This window comes from Molothrus ater, chromosome 2, assembly GCF_012460135.2.
Source record: "Molothrus ater isolate BHLD 08-10-18 breed brown headed cowbird chromosome 2, BPBGC_Mater_1.1, whole genome shotgun sequence".
NCBI lineage: Eukaryota > Metazoa > Chordata > Aves > Passeriformes > Icteridae > Molothrus > Molothrus ater.
Window position 1 is genome coordinate 83,338,747 of NC_050479.2, and position 16,910 is coordinate 83,355,656.

Here is a 16,910-nt window from a genome sequence, read left to right on the forward strand (position 1 = left end):
GTTTTGTATATTCAAAATCTTTATTACTGATGTTATTACTATTTTCCCTTCAATTTCTGTCTGTCAAAAAGCTTTGTCTAAAATCAGAAGTTTTGCTTTTTTTTCCCCAATTCTTTCCTCCATCCCACTGAGAAGGGGTGAATGAGGAAGGGGCTGTGTGATGTTTAGGCACCTGACTGGTTAAACCATGACAGCAACCCCCATCTTGACAACCTATTGCATTATTACCACCACCAGGTTAATACCACATTTCACTAGCTTATAAACAAAGCTGAAGCCAGGCAAGATCACTTTCTGGACACATTTCTCTGCAGTACTTAGTCAAACAGGGGTCACTAGAGACAGACCTAAAAGAGATGGTGGATTCTAATATTGCAGGGTGTGGGCAAAAATCTACTTTCTACTATTAAGAAAAATACCTGTAATCAGCTATGTAATTTCATGGTTTGGGAACATCCCCACATCTGTTTTCTCAGCTATAGTTAACTAAGAATATTCTTTTGAATATCTGTGACCAACATCCTGATGCTACTTCACAAAGGCAATCCAAGCCCTCATTTTCTTTTGGCTGAGAAGCAGCAAAGCCCTGTGAAGCCAGGCACAAAGATTGGTTTTCCAAGATCATTACAACTTGAGCACTCCTTTCTGTTCAGCATTGAGCAGGGATGCCAGATCAGTCCTCCCCTCTGTGTGAGGACTATCCATAGAACAGAGCACCAATATAAGGAGGAGTTTGGTCCCATTCCAAGGGTAAGGTGATCACAAATTGCAAGCAAAGAGTAATATATGATGATTCTAAACCTCAAAAGTAACAGAATTGTCCACCCTGAGTGCAGAGATATCTGAATATCAGGCACATTCCCTAGATGGGGAAAAAACCAAGGAATCCAATAAATAAATTGATATTAAATTAAGAAGCAGCATTAATAAATACACTTATGACTGCAGAAGATAGACTGTTTCAGCATCCTGAATAGTGAAACATCTAATTACAGGCTTGCTGCTGACCTAGCAAAGATACCGCTGGGTGTGCCGTAAGCATTTTCTGTCCAAAAAAGTACAAGATATATCAAAAAAAGAATTCTGATTACATAAGTAAAGGCATATGTCTGTCATGAATCTTCCTACTGCTCAGGAAGACACAAAGTTATCAGCCTTGTTACCTATGCTTTTCTACAAACTGGCACAACAACAAAAAGGTGTGAGAGACGACACCAGCTTGGTGCAATGATTGACCTGAAATCTCTCAAGGGATCCATTCACTTCCTCTTGTGGCAATTAGCAAATTCACACAGATTAAACTTGTTTTAGGGGTTCATTAAAACAACAATAATTTAAAAGTTACCATTGCTTTGTTTACACCAGAGTTTCAAAAGCCACCTTCTGAGAAAATGGACTTCAAATCTGCTATGTCTGTTACTGCTAATTCCATTTTTTCCAGCTTGCACAAGAGCTCTTTGACTTGTCTCTTCTCAGAAAGAGACACCATGACTACTTGGAAGTGCTGAGCTAATAAATAAATAAATAAATAAATAAATACACACACACAGAGTGACAGGGCACAGCATTTCTGAAAACCAGGCAGGCTCTGCACAGCATTTCTGAAAACCAGGTAGGCTCCACACTTCTGGAAAGAATTGGAGGGCCTGGGAAAATGTCATCATTTTGGTTTGTCCTTTCAGAAAAGAAATGTTATACAGCTACAGCAGTGAATTGAACGCCACTATTTGGGCTATAACTGTTGAGCAACAAGGCTGTCCTCATGTCAGAAAAGCACAAGAAGCCACACATATCAGCTGAGGTGCAGCCAGAATGCTGAATCCACTCAAAGGCACAGAGATCCATTTGCAGCTTCAATCATTTTTCCCCACAGGTACTGTGCAAGTCTGTGCAAGCTGATGGAAGTGTGAGATCCAGCTAAGGTGACATTTTTCAGACATGAGATATTTGAACTATATTAAAAATTCCATTTCAGAACTCATCTGTCAAACTAGTTTTCTGGGTTGGGGGTGTGGGAGGAAATAGGCACCACGCAGAGACATTAGCCAATACCCAGCACAAGAGGTGTTTTGGGTTAATACATGAAGGTTCTGCTCTATTACACTGTCCATTTCAGTTCAAGACAAGAGAAACTGAAGAAACAAGAGCAAACAGTGGGACAATATTGATCAAGAGGAGGAGAATATTGTAGCAGGAATTCTTGCTATGACTGCAACGACCTCCTCTTTCAGGACAAAACAGTTTTGAAGGTGAAATGAGATAGTTACATAGCTTTCTCTAAAAAGCTTCTGTGCACAGGGGGTGACAATACCAGGAAAGTTCCTCATTGAACATGTCATGAAGAGCTGAAGAAGCATATGTGGAAGTCAAGAGTTAGTAAGGCACAGGAGTAGACATGCAGAGAGATGACAGACCTTAGGAATAAGACAAAGTGGTAATTGATGGTAGAAGGGTGGAAGTTAACAGAGGTTTACAACAGCAAGGCAAATATGGTTAAAGAAATTAGCTCAGAAAGCGATCTCTATGAAAAGACCATCCGCCGTTTGGATAGGTAACTGGATCAAGATTACATAGGGAAAAGAAACATATTCCTAAAGGCTCTTTTCAACAAGGAGGAGAGTGACAAAGGGTGAAATTCACTCCTTCATAGTACACAAAGGTCTTAATTCACAATCCAGCTAAATATTATAATGGTAAACAAGCAGTAAATTGTGTCATCTCTAAACCTGGGGCAGCTTTCACAATAACCCATGGCAGATTAAAGTGGTAGGAGTGAGGCTCAAGGAGAAGCAAACGTGTAAAATGTACAAGCTGAAAACACATAACATCCCATGTTTCAGTACTTGTCTAGTATTTGTAACTGTACTATAAAAAAACCCAAACAACTGTGGAGATAAGTTATGTTTTCAAGTTGACAGCTTCCCTTTAATTTACCAGGTTGTTACTCTGGGGATTGTATTTATGATTTGCTAAAACCTGAAAGTATCTGTTACAGATTATAAAAAAACTAAACAAAAGAGGCTGGATATTTTCTCTTTCATATACATTTATCTTACTAAGCAAAGCTACATTCATCTATCCAAGAAGTCACTCCCAGGGTGACCTTTATGTGATCCAGAAGTCTTGGGGTGATATCATTCTTTATTCTTGGGAACTATTTAAGAAGCATTTTAATAAAAAGTATTGGTAGACTGCAGAAATATATAATGGACTCTTAAACCTCCCTATGGAGACTTGTGTCCTTTGCACATGGAGGGCAGTGAATTCTCTTCCTTAGTTGCTCAGATTGGTGAAGAATCAGAGTTAATAAATGTGTGAGACAAATTGTTCTGAAATATTTTTAGAATGAATCTTAAGTAGAGTACATTTGTCCCTGAATATCAATTTTACAGAACTCTTACAGCTTTATAGGACTAAGAAGTATACTTTAGCAGCTGATGTACTTGTTTTTGCAGGTAGCTAAAATATAACTTCTCAGAGTCTTATTAGAAACAATGAATTATATCACAAAGTGTTCAGAGGAACTGCTTGCTAGTTTGTGGAAGAAGCTTCATGGGACATTCTGATATTTTTATGTTTGTAATTTTTTCAGACTAATCTGGTATTCCCTTGCTGAAACATATAATGGTTTACGAAAATTATTTTAGAAAAAATACATTAAAATTGCAAGAGTTGTTAAGTGATATTTTCAAACTAGATCTATCATTTTTGACCTTGATAGACAGAAGTGGAATTTACACAATAGTCTGACCTCAATGCTTATCATAACAGAGACTCACTGCTTAATTAAAAGTTTGGCTCATTCTGTATGCTGGTTGATACTCAGGCACATTTTCATTGGGGAAAATTATTGTTGCTGGTCCCTTGCAGCTGTTCTGGCCTGCTCCCAATCCTTTGCAGATGTAATAACAAATCACAGATCAAAAAAATGCCTGGAGGTTGTTTGATAGGCATATTATATAAATGTGAAAAAAAAATAAACCCAAATAAACCTGTTGTGGGGGATGTGACTCTTTCATCGATGCTGATCTGGTTTAATTTAATATCAAGATCCCAGATCCATCCCACTAATGTCAGTAGAAAACCATTATTAATAAAACAATCAGATCTCCCTGTCAAAAAGGACATATGAAACCAGTGAGTCCTCTAGACCCTCATGCAGGGCACACCAACAAGATAGTGATGTTAAACTAAAATCATAGAATCATAAAATATCTTCAGCTGGAAGGGACCCGCAGCAGTTATCGAATCCAACTCCTGGCCCTGCACAAGGCAGCCCCCTGAGTCACACCATGTTCCTTAAGGTCTTGTCCAAACACTTCTTCAACTCTGTCAGGCTTGGTGCCTGGGAAGTGACCACTTTCCTGGGGAGCCTGTTCCAGCGTCCAGCCACCCTCTGGGTGAAGAATCTCTTCCTAATATCCGACCTAAACCTCCCCACACAAAACTTTAGGCCATTCCCTTGGGTGCAATTGCTGGTCACCAAGACAAGAGGTCTGTGCATCTCCTTTGAGGAAGTTGCAGACTGCAATGAACTCTCCTCTCAACCTCCTCTTCTCCAGGCTGAACGGACCAAGTGCCCTCAGCCACTCTTCATATGGCTTCCCCTCAGGACCCTTCACCATCCTCATGGCCCTCCTTTGGACAGATATAGCTTTATATCTTTTTTATACTATGGTGCCCAAAACTGCACGCAAGGTGAGGCTGCCTCAGTGCAGAGCAGAGCAGGACAATCCCCTCCCTTGCCCGGCTGGCCATGCTGTGTCTTGATGCCCCGCAGGACATGCTTGGCTCTCCTGACTGATGGCAAAAGCAGAATGATGTCTAGTTCCTAGCCTTGTCCATGGGACAGAAATTATCTGTTTAGATAGTGGCATGGTATGTATGTTGCCCTACTCTCAGCATCACAAGAGCATTTCTGTCCACACGATGACCCTATTCTGCATAGATACAACTTGGTTTAAAATGGAAACATTGGCCTGACCATATTAAAACACATTCAGAAACAACTCTAAAATGACATTTAACAGACGCTCTGGCACTCAAGTTATTGACAAGCTACAGAACAAATAACAAATTTATAAATAGAGACCCAGCATGGATACCCAGTATGGGCAAGGCATTTAGCTGCAGCAAGTAATAAATAAGGGTTTTCATAACACAGTGACTTTGCAGTTACCCATTTCTAAACATTAGTCAACCCAGTTGAGAAGAAAAGGAAAGCGTATAAAATAATTTCTTCAAGTAAAGAAAAACTTAATAGTGCATTAAAAAATTAAATTACAAAGCTACTGTATATTAAATAATAATAATAAAAAACCTAACAAACATGGAGCTAAGCTTCAACATTGTTGTTCAATAATTACCTAGTAAGGGTTGTTACACATCCTTGGGTGCAAAAGGAAAATGACTAGTGAAACACACACCAAGATGTCACTTATACTGTACCCCTTAAAAAGACTGCTGCTGTCTTGAAGGAGAACTTAGTGCCAAATAGAATTACTTGGGAATTGGCTCTGGCACAAAATCAACCCACAGACACAAATTGCATTTGATCAGATAAATGTATACTATAGTGCTAAATCTAGTGAAGAAACAGATGCATAAAACTCAATGTTTTGAACCCTTCTAATGAAACATTATGGTTGATCATACCTAATGACTCTTGCATATTAAGTATAATCACTTAAACAGAATCAAATGTGGCTCCTGGGACTAAATCAAGCCATACAAATTAAGCTGTACCCAGTTGCAAACAAAGAAAACAAACAAAATTCCAGAGAAGAGACTGAATTTTCATAGGCACACGTAGAAGGGGCTGCAGTTCCATGTTTTTTAGACAAGCTGTTAGTGTGAAACAGATTAATGGTTTGTTAATTGCTTCAGGCAGAAGATTTTAAAGTAAGGGTTTTACTACTGGAACTTTTAACAAGCCAGCACTTAGAGGACAGAGAAGTAATTACAGTGTTTATAATAGCTGGATACAAGGATAGAAAGCATTCCTGGAGCAAACAGATATAAGAAGATTCATTTTGCATGATGCAATTAAATGTATTTGCAAAACAAGCTTCTAAACATAAGAAATGCACGAAACAACAGGAATTAAATGATGAACTGGACTCTTTGGGGGCCATGTCAAAGCAATGATCCCACACTGTGCTGAATGAAGATTGTGCATATGAGATCAGGGTGTGATGACCAAACTTGCACAGCAGCTACAAATGATTATCATTCAATATGGCAGAAGTATCTGCACCAAATGCCCTATAAGTAAATAGTCTTTTCATGCAATGACACAGGAACAGGCAGACCTTCAGTGCTAGATTTATATGCAAGTGCAACAGCAGAGTGTTCTTTTTCTTCACCTCAGCTTTCTATACAGATAAAGGTCAAAACACTGCTGACCAGAAATAAGCAACACTGAAGACCAAATTAAAGACTAGAGAGGTTAAGACAAAGCATAAATTTATGTCTTTTAATGACTGCATGGAGCTGAGCACAAGCCTGCAGCTTCAGGCAGTGTTTCTATTGTCATACTAAAGATCCACTCCATTTTTGGTTTATCAGATGGATTCCTTCATCTAGGTGATTTTTTTGTACTCCATTATTGTATTTTCTAAACATCTCAGGGTTTCAATTGTATCTATCTACACAATGCTTGGGGGAGAGACATCCTTTAGCTACTGACTGCTTTTTGCAATGCAGAGAGCCCTCTTAGGGAAGAAAGCTTTTTACCAGGCCAGTGACCATTTGCTAAGATGAGGAGCTGGGCTCAGACCTGCATACCTGTTCTCAGGCTGCAGGAACCCACTAATACTGCTGCACAGACAGCAGAGATACCTTTCCCCAGACTTACCTGGAACTGGGAAGAGAGAGGGCACTTCTCAAAGCAGTGGAAGACCTGAATTTAAACCACTTTCAGCTCAATCCCTATCTCACATTTTCTAGGGGTGAAAAGAAATAAGTCTTCTTTTTCCAACAGGGACAATTTAAGAGCCATAATTTCAGGAAAATGCTTTCAAGCTGTGAATGCTTGTCTTATAAACCTTGGTCCAAAGAAGTAATGAGGCTCTTTGGCAGAGGTGAAATTACAAACAAATCCTGTCTTCATGATTTCCAGCAGCAGATTGGGCACATCCCCAGTCAGCTGCGGTGAATACCACACTGAATGTTTATAAAATAGGGTAAGGCTGAATTTTGCAGCACTGAACACTTTCTGTACTTCTAGTTCAAACAAATTCAGATTAGACTTGCAAAACAGCTAAAGCACCCAATATAAGGCTTGGTCTTCTGACTCTTTACTGAGCATCTGCTCCTGGCCCCCAAGGGAAGCCAGGTACCAGGCTACATGGACAGATAACTATTGCTTGGTTTAAGTCAATGCAGATGCTTTATTAATGCAACTTGCAATGACTCAGCTTGAAAGCATTCAAGATACTCAGAAACTCTAGAGGCACGTGATCTTTGTAGTGTCACATCTACACTATACAGTTCTCTAAGTAGGCACCTGGCATTTGTTTGTCTCAAAATGTGCTTGTCTGGACCATACCAACCAGCCCAATGTCTAATAACTGTCAGAATCCACAAAATCCATGTTTCTGGCATACCTTCACAACCTGCTCATTTAGGTGAACTCCAGCTACACTTCCCCCCCATGTGTCACCAACCCTCCCACTGAATGCAACATCCCGCATCCCCTAAATGCAGTTTGAGAGGAATGAACATACGGCTCCCTGGGACATGGTGGGCATTTGAAGTTCTTAATTTTTTGTGTTAAATCCTCCCCCTTCCAGATTTAAATATAAGTATGGTGACAATGGGGAGGTGGAAAAGAATGAAGAGAAAACAGGGATAAGGGCTTTGCTTTTATGACTTTTCAACACTGGTGTTTGAGCACTCGCTGGGGAGGGTTCCACTCTTAGGTTTGCAAAAGAAGACAAAACAGCCTAGACTTTAATACTTGTCAGAGCAGTAATAGCTATAAACTCTAAGTTGCAAAGCCATGTGTCAGTATTCTCTCCCAATAAATATTTAATTATTCCACACAAATGGGCAACATCCCAACAAGAAAAAGCTAAATAATACCTGCCAGCACAATTCTTAGTGCACTTTTATGGGTGAGAAGTACTATCAGCTCCCCTCTGGTCAAGAAAGGACCTGTATCCTGGAAAGATGGATTTCGACATCTTCAGAAAACATCCTTGCCAAATAGCTTCTTCATATGGAAAAATGCACCAGCAGTGCCTTTATGCCTGTTATGAGAGACATCTAGCTATGGTCTTATTTACAGAATAGAGATCATGATTCCGAACCCTTAATCAGGATAAGGCATCAACATCTTGATGAGGCAGATTTTAAGGGAATGACACCTTGTCCCATATTTGGCATTCATTACGTGTTAGTTTATAGGTGTATTCTGTGTTTTGTGGACTTTAATCCTGAACTGTTTCTGCCCATGCAGTGCCCCACACTACGTGGTCCGTAACTCCCATCTCCATATGGTGAGATTGTTCAGACAATGTAACTCTCAGTTCCCTTTCATGACTGAGTTATTAAGTTCTCTTCTCAGACTTTACATACAGTCCTTCAGGAAGTACACAGAACAGTAAGAAACAAAAACCTGCTGCTCCCAAATCCTGAATTAGTATTTTCATTAATACATAAATCTTGCAAAGTAGTCTCCAGAATTTTTTTAATATAGTTGGTGATATAGTGCCTGTGCTGTCAACACTAATTGCTTTTCACAGTGCCTCAAGGATTTCTGTTTTGGAAACTAAAATATTTCATACCTCCAAGTATAGCTCCTTTGAAAAGAGTCTAAGACAACTAAATATTTACTATCCCAAAAGACAAGATTTCTCATTACAGCCTAGCATTTGTTGTTACAGGGGCATGTAAAGCATTGAGCTCGGGGATCCCTGTCATGAGAAGGATGTGAATCTGTTGGAGCAGGTCCAGAAGAGGCCAAGAAGATGATCAGAGGGCTGTAGCACCTCTCCTATGAAAACAGGTTGAGAGAGTTGGGGTTGTGCAGCCTGGAGATGAGAAGGTTCCAGAGAGACCTCACTGAGGACTTTCAGTACCTAAAGGGGGCTACAAGAAATTTGGAGAGGGACTACTTACACAAGCATGTAGTGACAGGACAAGGGGTGATGGCTTTACATTGAGGAGATTAAGTTTAGATTGAATATTATGAGAAAGTTCCTCACGATGAGGATGGTGAGATCCTGGAACCCAGGAAAGCTGTGGTTGCCCCAACTTGACAGTGTTCAAGGCCAATTTGGAGGTGGCTTTAGAAACCTGGTCTACTGGAACACATCCCTGCCCATGGCAAGGGGAGCTGGCACTAGATGATCTTTAAGGTTTCTTCCAACCCAAACCATTCTGCAATACTGAATAATTCTGTGATGTGCTTAAGTGCTTTCTGGAACAGGACTGAATAAAAGGCCATCCACGTCTACTGCTATTTGAACAAAATCCAAGGGGTTCTAATTCTCCTTAGAGAAACTCCAGTTTGTCATAAGGAAAGACCTTCCATCAGTGAGGAAATAAGTTACCTGCAGAAAGAGTTGACTTTCCACTGTGGGAGGTTTTATAAAACAGACTAGGCAAACATGTCAGGAACAGCTCAAATGCAGTTGCTCTGCCCCCAGGCAAGAGAATGGACAACAGCGGTATTTTAGGCCTTCTCAAGACTTATATTCTAGAGTTCCTACATCATAATGAACATGTTGGACTTAATTTAGTGCCCAATATGTCAAATTTCCTGCTTTCTATCTGAATATATGAAACAAAAAAAGCCTTTGCAAATAGAACCTAATAAACATTTCTAGTGAATCTGAACATGGCCCAAAACCTGTTTCATTGATTCTGAAATGATCCACTAACTTAAGCTGATTTTGTCAAGCTGCATTTACAGGAGGGAAAAGCAACATGGATAAATTAACACAAAAACCACATTCATATGGGTCCTTCTTTCTTCTTTTCACTAACACCCACCCACTTGAATTATTTTGGTCTATGATATTTAGAGCTCTGCCAGATACATTGACACATATATTTAGTCTCTATAGAGGGAAAAATGCAATAATAATGTGATGACAAGAAATACTGCATTTTTCATCTGCAAACATTGAAGTCACTGTTTACTCAGACGACCAACAAAGCTGTTAATCACGAAGTGAAAAGCAAGGATGTGGTGTTTAAATACATAGGCCATACCTAAACATTTATCAATTTCATGCACACTAGAGTATCCTTCAGGATTAAAACATAAACAGCACAGAATTTATCTAGAATCACGCAAGTTAAAAAAAAAAAGGAGGAAAAAACCCCAAACCAGTAACTACACTTAAACCCCAACACTTTTGTTAATTCCACTGTCCATAGCCATGGGATCCTCCATGGAGGCATGCACACAAAAAATTTGGATGCGACTGGTTCTGACACATACAGTGAGCTCTTATAGTCCACTGACTTTTCACTTGCTTTTACAAAGGCTATTCAAAATTAAAGTCTCTGAGTCTGGGAGACACCTCTCTTCTCAGGCACTCTCTGAGAATGATAGGAGATTATAGGATGGATTGTGATCCTTTCATGTCCATTTAAAGAGATGAAGATCCAGCCCCAATATGCTGTAAGATCTAGCACCAGTTTGCTAAAAAGCAGTATGGTAATCACAGATGCAAGGTGGCAAATTTGTACAGTATTGCAAACAACCAAACATCTTTTCTCTTATCTAAAAATCTGCACTTTCAGAAAAGCAAGTACATAAATACAAAGCAGGGTTCACAGGACACCTGTCCTGGACAGTAAATGCTGTTTTCCAAAGGAAAGTAGCAATTATCAATTATCAACTATTAAGATAGAAAAAGGACCAATTATATAGAAAAAATTATATGCAGACAGCCAAGGAAAGTTTTGAGGGGAAGGCATGAAAGGGGGATGGCCTCTGGATTGACTGATTATCCTTGGGCTTAGAGTGCTGCATCCAGCTCTGGGGTTCTCAGCACTGCAAGGACATTGACCTGCTGGAGCACATCCAGAGGAGGTCACAAAGATCCCCAGGGGGATGGAACACTTCTCTGGTGTGGAAAGCTAAGAGAATTGGGATTGTTCAGTGTGGAGAGCAGAAGGCTTGGGAGTGACCTAACTGCAGCCTTCCGGTACCTGATAGGAGCCTAGAAGAAAGGTGGAGAGAAACTTTTGGCAAGGACATGTAGTGATAAGACAAGGGAATGGCTTTAAAGTGAAAGATGGGAGGTTTAGATTAGATATAAGGAAAAAATTCTTTTCTGTGACGGTGGGGAGACACTGGAATAGGTTGTCCAGAAAAGTTGTGGATGCCCCATCCCTGGAAATGTTCAAGGTCAAGTTGGATGGGGCTCTGAGCAACCTGCTCTAGTGGAAGGCATCCCTGCCCATGGGATTAGATGATCTTTAAGGCTCTTTCCAACAAAAACCATTCCATAAGTCTATGACTTTACAAAAGAAGGGAGGACTTTTCTTTCCAAATTTGGGACATGTAATTGAGGATGGAAAAGGAAGTACAAAACAAACATTTCCCATGAGGCATGGACCATGAATAAGAATTTATGCGATATATTAGATTATTTGATTATATTTTCATATGGTAATTTTTCATAGAAAGCAAAGGGCTATCTTGGATTTGTACAGCAGCTTGTACATCTAGCTTGCACTAATCTGACTTGGAACTGCTGATAGTACATTGGGTTGTCATAAGGAAAAAAACAAAAACTTACATTTCCAGCCTCTTTTGCCTGCATTGGACCCTTAAAATATATATGACTTTTTAAGGGACTAAACTTTTTGCTCTCCCATTACCCTGATGAAATTTATGGAGAGACTGCAAATTTGAAAATGGCACCCTGGACTCTGACTGTCAGCACCCTGCCTTGGAAAGGCTATTCCAGTTTTTACGCTATGGTTTTCTATTGTTTTCCTTTAAATTAGAACATTTTTTTCATAAAATGAGAAACATTTGGAGTTGGCCCTGTATCTATTATCCTCAGCATAGAATACAGAGTTCAAATTCCCCTGTACAGGAACAGCAGCACACCTCTCAGAGAGCAATGAGTTTAAGGAAGATGGGGTTGGGGGTCAAATATTTTGATGAGGCTGGAATAAAAAGAGAGTCTGTCCACTGTCTTCATCAGATGTTCCAAAGATAACAGGAATACACTTTCACCATTTTAAAGCATAAAGATTTATGCTTTAAAATATATTTAAAAAAGAAAGACAGATATTAGCTGTCTGTGCCTTCAAACTGTGACTCAAATGTTAAATCATTCATGGGATATATCCTACATTAGTGTTAAGACTTATTTGTTCTGATTTCACTCAAAATCAGAATGCTTGTTCGCATTAATTCTACAAGCTTCTTTTGCTAATTAATTTTTACAATAAATTTCTTCATTTCTTCTGAGTTTTGCTCTAGCCACCTAGAAAAATTCTGATTTATCTTTTTAAAGAATCACATCTAAAATGGCATGTAGAACTACAATTTCTGTCTGAGTTTTACATTGTTAAAAAGGGAGAAAGTTCTTAAAAATAGTCATGCCTATGGAAAAGTTCTTGCCAAAATCTTTTAAAACTTGAAATGCCTTACTTATCATGACAACAATGAAAATATTTATACATTTCCCTCATCTTTTATTCTGGACTGGAGATTTGCAATTTGTAGCCCATGCCCACCCTATTTGTGTTTCACTGTTTAAGAACACAGCAATGCATTGCTTGCTTCTGTGGGGTTTGTTTTCATCTTTAAAGTACAAATGTGGGTGGAGGCAAGTAGTTTAGATTTCTAATATATTTGATAATAATCTGGAAGCTGGCAAAAGCAGATTAGAGCTGGGGGTGACAAAGAAAGGTTTTGAATTCTTCCACTGGTTACAGGAGAAAAGCAAAGGTGTGCAACCTTCTTCTGTGTATCTGTTCCTCATGCAGAGACCATTTTGGTTGATCTCAGTGAACATGGACTATGGAAAAGTTCAGCCCAATGTCAATTGCAGAAACTTGAAAAGTCATATTAAATTTTTTACACAGGATGTAATCACTGGAATATTAATAACCTCAGCAGTCATCAGCAAGTAGAAAATATATATTCTCTTTTGGGGGGTAATCAGAAACCAAGTATCAGATAAAGTACAATAAGAATGAGAAAATGAAAGTTTTCTACTTTCACTTTGACAGATGGCAATTGAAAGGATAAAGAAGTCTGCGATATTATCAAGCTCAGAGGGATAAGACTGTGTGTAAATATATCCTCCACACCCTAATCTAATTAATTAACCCATCCTTTCAGTCTTATACACCATTGCATGGCTTTTCTCAGGTTTGAGACATCGCACCCATTACATATATTTTAATTCTTAATCTGTTAAATTACCTCCTGTTTTTTCTGCAGATTTTCATGGTCTGTAGCAGATGTTGTCTTCTCCCATTTCTCTGCAACTTGATTGGCTTCTTCTATTTTTTGCTCATAGCTTTTCTGGGAATTTAGCAGTGTCACTTCATAAAACTCTTGAATATCTGTTTGTAAAGAGGAACAAGTAAAATACATTATTTGCCATATTGGCTTTGACTCTCTGGTGCTTTCCTTTGATACATACTTACACATTATCATCCTAATGATAAACACATACTACGTTTTTAGTAGAAAGCACCAGTATACAAGAGTTTAGAAAAAAACTATAGACATATTTTCTAAAATTTCTATGAGATTCTTGAGTCATATTCTCATTTTAAAGAGGTCTGTAGGAAAAAAAAAAAACATAAAGGAATAACATTATAAGAAGAGATTGAAAGAACATGTTACAGGCACACCTGAAGGATATAGGCAGAACAGAGCCTTTTACAGGGAGAAGTCACAGATTGCTTTAACCAGTACCCTAGAAATTTGCAAATGTAAAGTACCTTAAGAGAAACTTGACGACACCCATCCAAGGCACCTGAATCACTCTCAGCCCTATCTGCAGGTACATTTGGCATTTTTTTCAAGTGGGGTGCAGAGCTTGAAGGAAGACTTTGTGGATTCACCGCTTCAGTCTGCTGCCATTCAGAAGTGGCTGGGTAATGTTTGGTTTCAACCAAGAATAAGCAACAAGCTAGGTCTTAGAATATCCTGTTCAGATGTTTCTATCACATTTATTTCTATGGGGTATGATCAGATACACAAGATCCAGCAGTGAAAGTAATTTCATTGAAACCTGTGAACATAATGACTTAAGGAGAGGGGGGAAAAAGTGTTCCCTTCCTTGGGCAAGAAGTTTGCAGACAGATAGTCACACAGAAAAGGTGTCAAATTGTCTAGTGGAGATAATTGACTTAACAAAGAACAAATAAACTTCACATTATTTGATCTATTAACAGCGGACTTTCTCCTGGTAAAGAAAGAAAGATTGGATCTACTTGGATACTTCTTGGGACCTCAAAGATAAAGCTTTTTATAGGGTTTCTGCTTGTCCTCACATTCAGTCTCTGGCCGGATATCAGAAGATTCTCTTCCCTCTCTTTAGGAACAGCTAATGTTGAACTTTTCTTCTACCTCCTTTCACAACTTTCCAGCTTATTATGTATTCTATTTGTCATGTACAATGAGAAAAAAAGAATCACAGAATCATTAAGGTTTGAAAATACCTCAAAGATAAAGCAGCCCAACCTTCAACTAAATGCCACCATGCCCACTAAACCATATCATGTAGTGCCACATCTACTCATTTTCTGAACACCTCCAGGGATGGTTACTGCACCACTTTCCTGGGCAGCCTGTTCTGATGCTTGAATCCTTCCAGTGAAGAAATTTTTCCTCATATCCAACCTGAAACTGCCTTTGCAAAACTTGAGGCCATTTCTCTGTGTCCTGTTGCTGGTCACCTGGGAAAAGAGGCTGATCCCCACCTTGCCATACCAACTTTTATTTCACCCATATTTTTGTAAGAATTTATCTTTCATATTACTACGAACATTTAATTCCACATTAAAATTAAAACCTGTTTTTAAAACAAAAAGCTACAGGACAGTAGCAATGAGAAAAAGTTTCTCCATTCTCAATACAGGGAACTTTTTACAGTTGGTTTGAATGCTCCTAGAACAATTGAAACAGTTGTAATATATGGTTCAATGCCAGGTCAATTTGTATTGCAACAGCAAATAAAATATATCAGGCTAATAGGTAATTATCTCTAGATAAATACTTTGCAGAAATAATCTAGAAATTGCCCTCGGGCAGTGGCATTCAGCTGGCATCATTGACACTGTCAGGGTATTAATTGGGTTGACAGTATTAAGTCAAGGAACAGTAGAACAGTGGTTTTGCCCTAACTTTAAAGCCTATCTTGCCATAGTGTTTTCATTAAAAATGATGTGTGAGCCACATTTGCATGTGTATGCACATGTGCAAAATAAATATTAAAACCTCAGTCTCTTTGTAAAGGTCTTTATCTATTCTGAGGGGGCACGGGTTGCTTTTGCTGGAATAATGATCACTGGTGTGCAGAGAAAAGCACTTCAGTACTTATGCAGTCACAGAAGAAAGCACAGAGGATTCACTGAGCTGGCTGCTTTGTAATTCCATAAGCTGAAATTGCCATTGCTGTGGAACAAGGGCAGCCAGAAACTTGCAGTCAGACAAGGTTTGCAAAAAACAGGTTTTGTAATTTGCTCTGGGTAAAACCTGCTCTATCAAGTAATCTCTGCTACATGTGAGGCACAATCCTACTAGGAGGGAAAAAGTGTTGAATACTACTGAGGTTAGAATGGGAGTGAGCAGCTGTAGAATCAAGATTGGAACCGCAGTCATAAAGAGAAGTCATGGGGGCATGGTAATTGTTATGTAAAATGAGCAAAATACAGTCTGTCTCCTAGTGGGAGTTTACAGGAAAATAATTCAACAAAAAGTCTAAAATCTTAGAAAACAGAAATCACATAATGTCTTTGGTTGGAATGGACCTTAAAGACCATCTAGTTCTACTTCCCCTGCCATGGACAGTGAAACCTTCCACTAGACCAGGTTGCATCAAGCCCCATCCAGCCTGCCCTTGACACTTCGGGGGTGGGGCATTTCTTACACAAACTAAATCTGTACCTAGAATTTCCTGGCTCCATAATCTATCCCATGAAAACAAGTCCAGATTTCATGTAGAAATGGCAATAATACTATTGATGAACTTTGTGACCACAAAACACATCTTCATTTTGAATCTCTCTACTGCTCCAAACATTTTGTTAAGCGATTAAGTCATGTTTGTTTAAAGTGTCAGTGAATCTCACTGGATTTTCTGTCTAACAGAATTTGTTTATTTACCTCTTAAGAGATTACTTACTTTATTTAATAAATTCTACTTGCTCTCCCTTTATCCTAGCCAGAATATTTTGTCAGTTTTGCTATATAAAGATAAATTGCAGACGATCAATTTTATATGTGTACATATATATATATTATATATTTATATATTCTAGTACAAAGTAATTCTAAATATACTGTGACTTATTTTATTTCAGTAGCATTTTGCAATTGCACATGGACAAGCATACCATAGCTGGCTGCATTTGCTCTCTGAAGGAGAGCTCTAAGATTCCCCACTTCTCCTTCCCTACTCCTCAGGAGTGAGCAGGGTGTAACCTTTACAGATATGTCAGAAAGCACTGTCTGTTACTAAAGCTGGAGACACTTCTCAGTTTGAGGCCTTGAATTTTTTTACACTTGTTTAAAAAAAAAAAAAAGCTCAGATTTGTGCTCATTCTAACCTCACTTAAAAAAAAAATTAAACAAAAATAGTTTAGAAAAAGAATAAGTACTGGAGAAGACACAATGTCTTACTCACTTAAAAGAATGACCTTTCAGACAGCAGCTACAAAAAAAAATAAAAAATGTCTGATCATACAGAGCT

General features: G+C 38.7%; 1 protein-coding gene across 11 annotated transcripts in view; it reads right to left on the reverse strand.

Moving 5' to 3' along the window:
* DLG2 (discs large MAGUK scaffold protein 2) overlaps positions 1–16,910 on the reverse strand; it is a 984,854-nt gene that overhangs the window by 848,041 nt on the left and 119,903 nt on the right. For all 11 annotated transcript variants that reach the window (XM_036384308.2, XM_036384333.2, XM_036384316.2 and 8 more), the window contains one exon: positions 13,409–13,551. In XM_036384308.2, the coding sequence (XP_036240201.1) occupies positions 13,409–13,551 (143 nt within the window). The remainder of the gene's footprint in view (positions 1–13,408; positions 13,552–16,910) is intronic.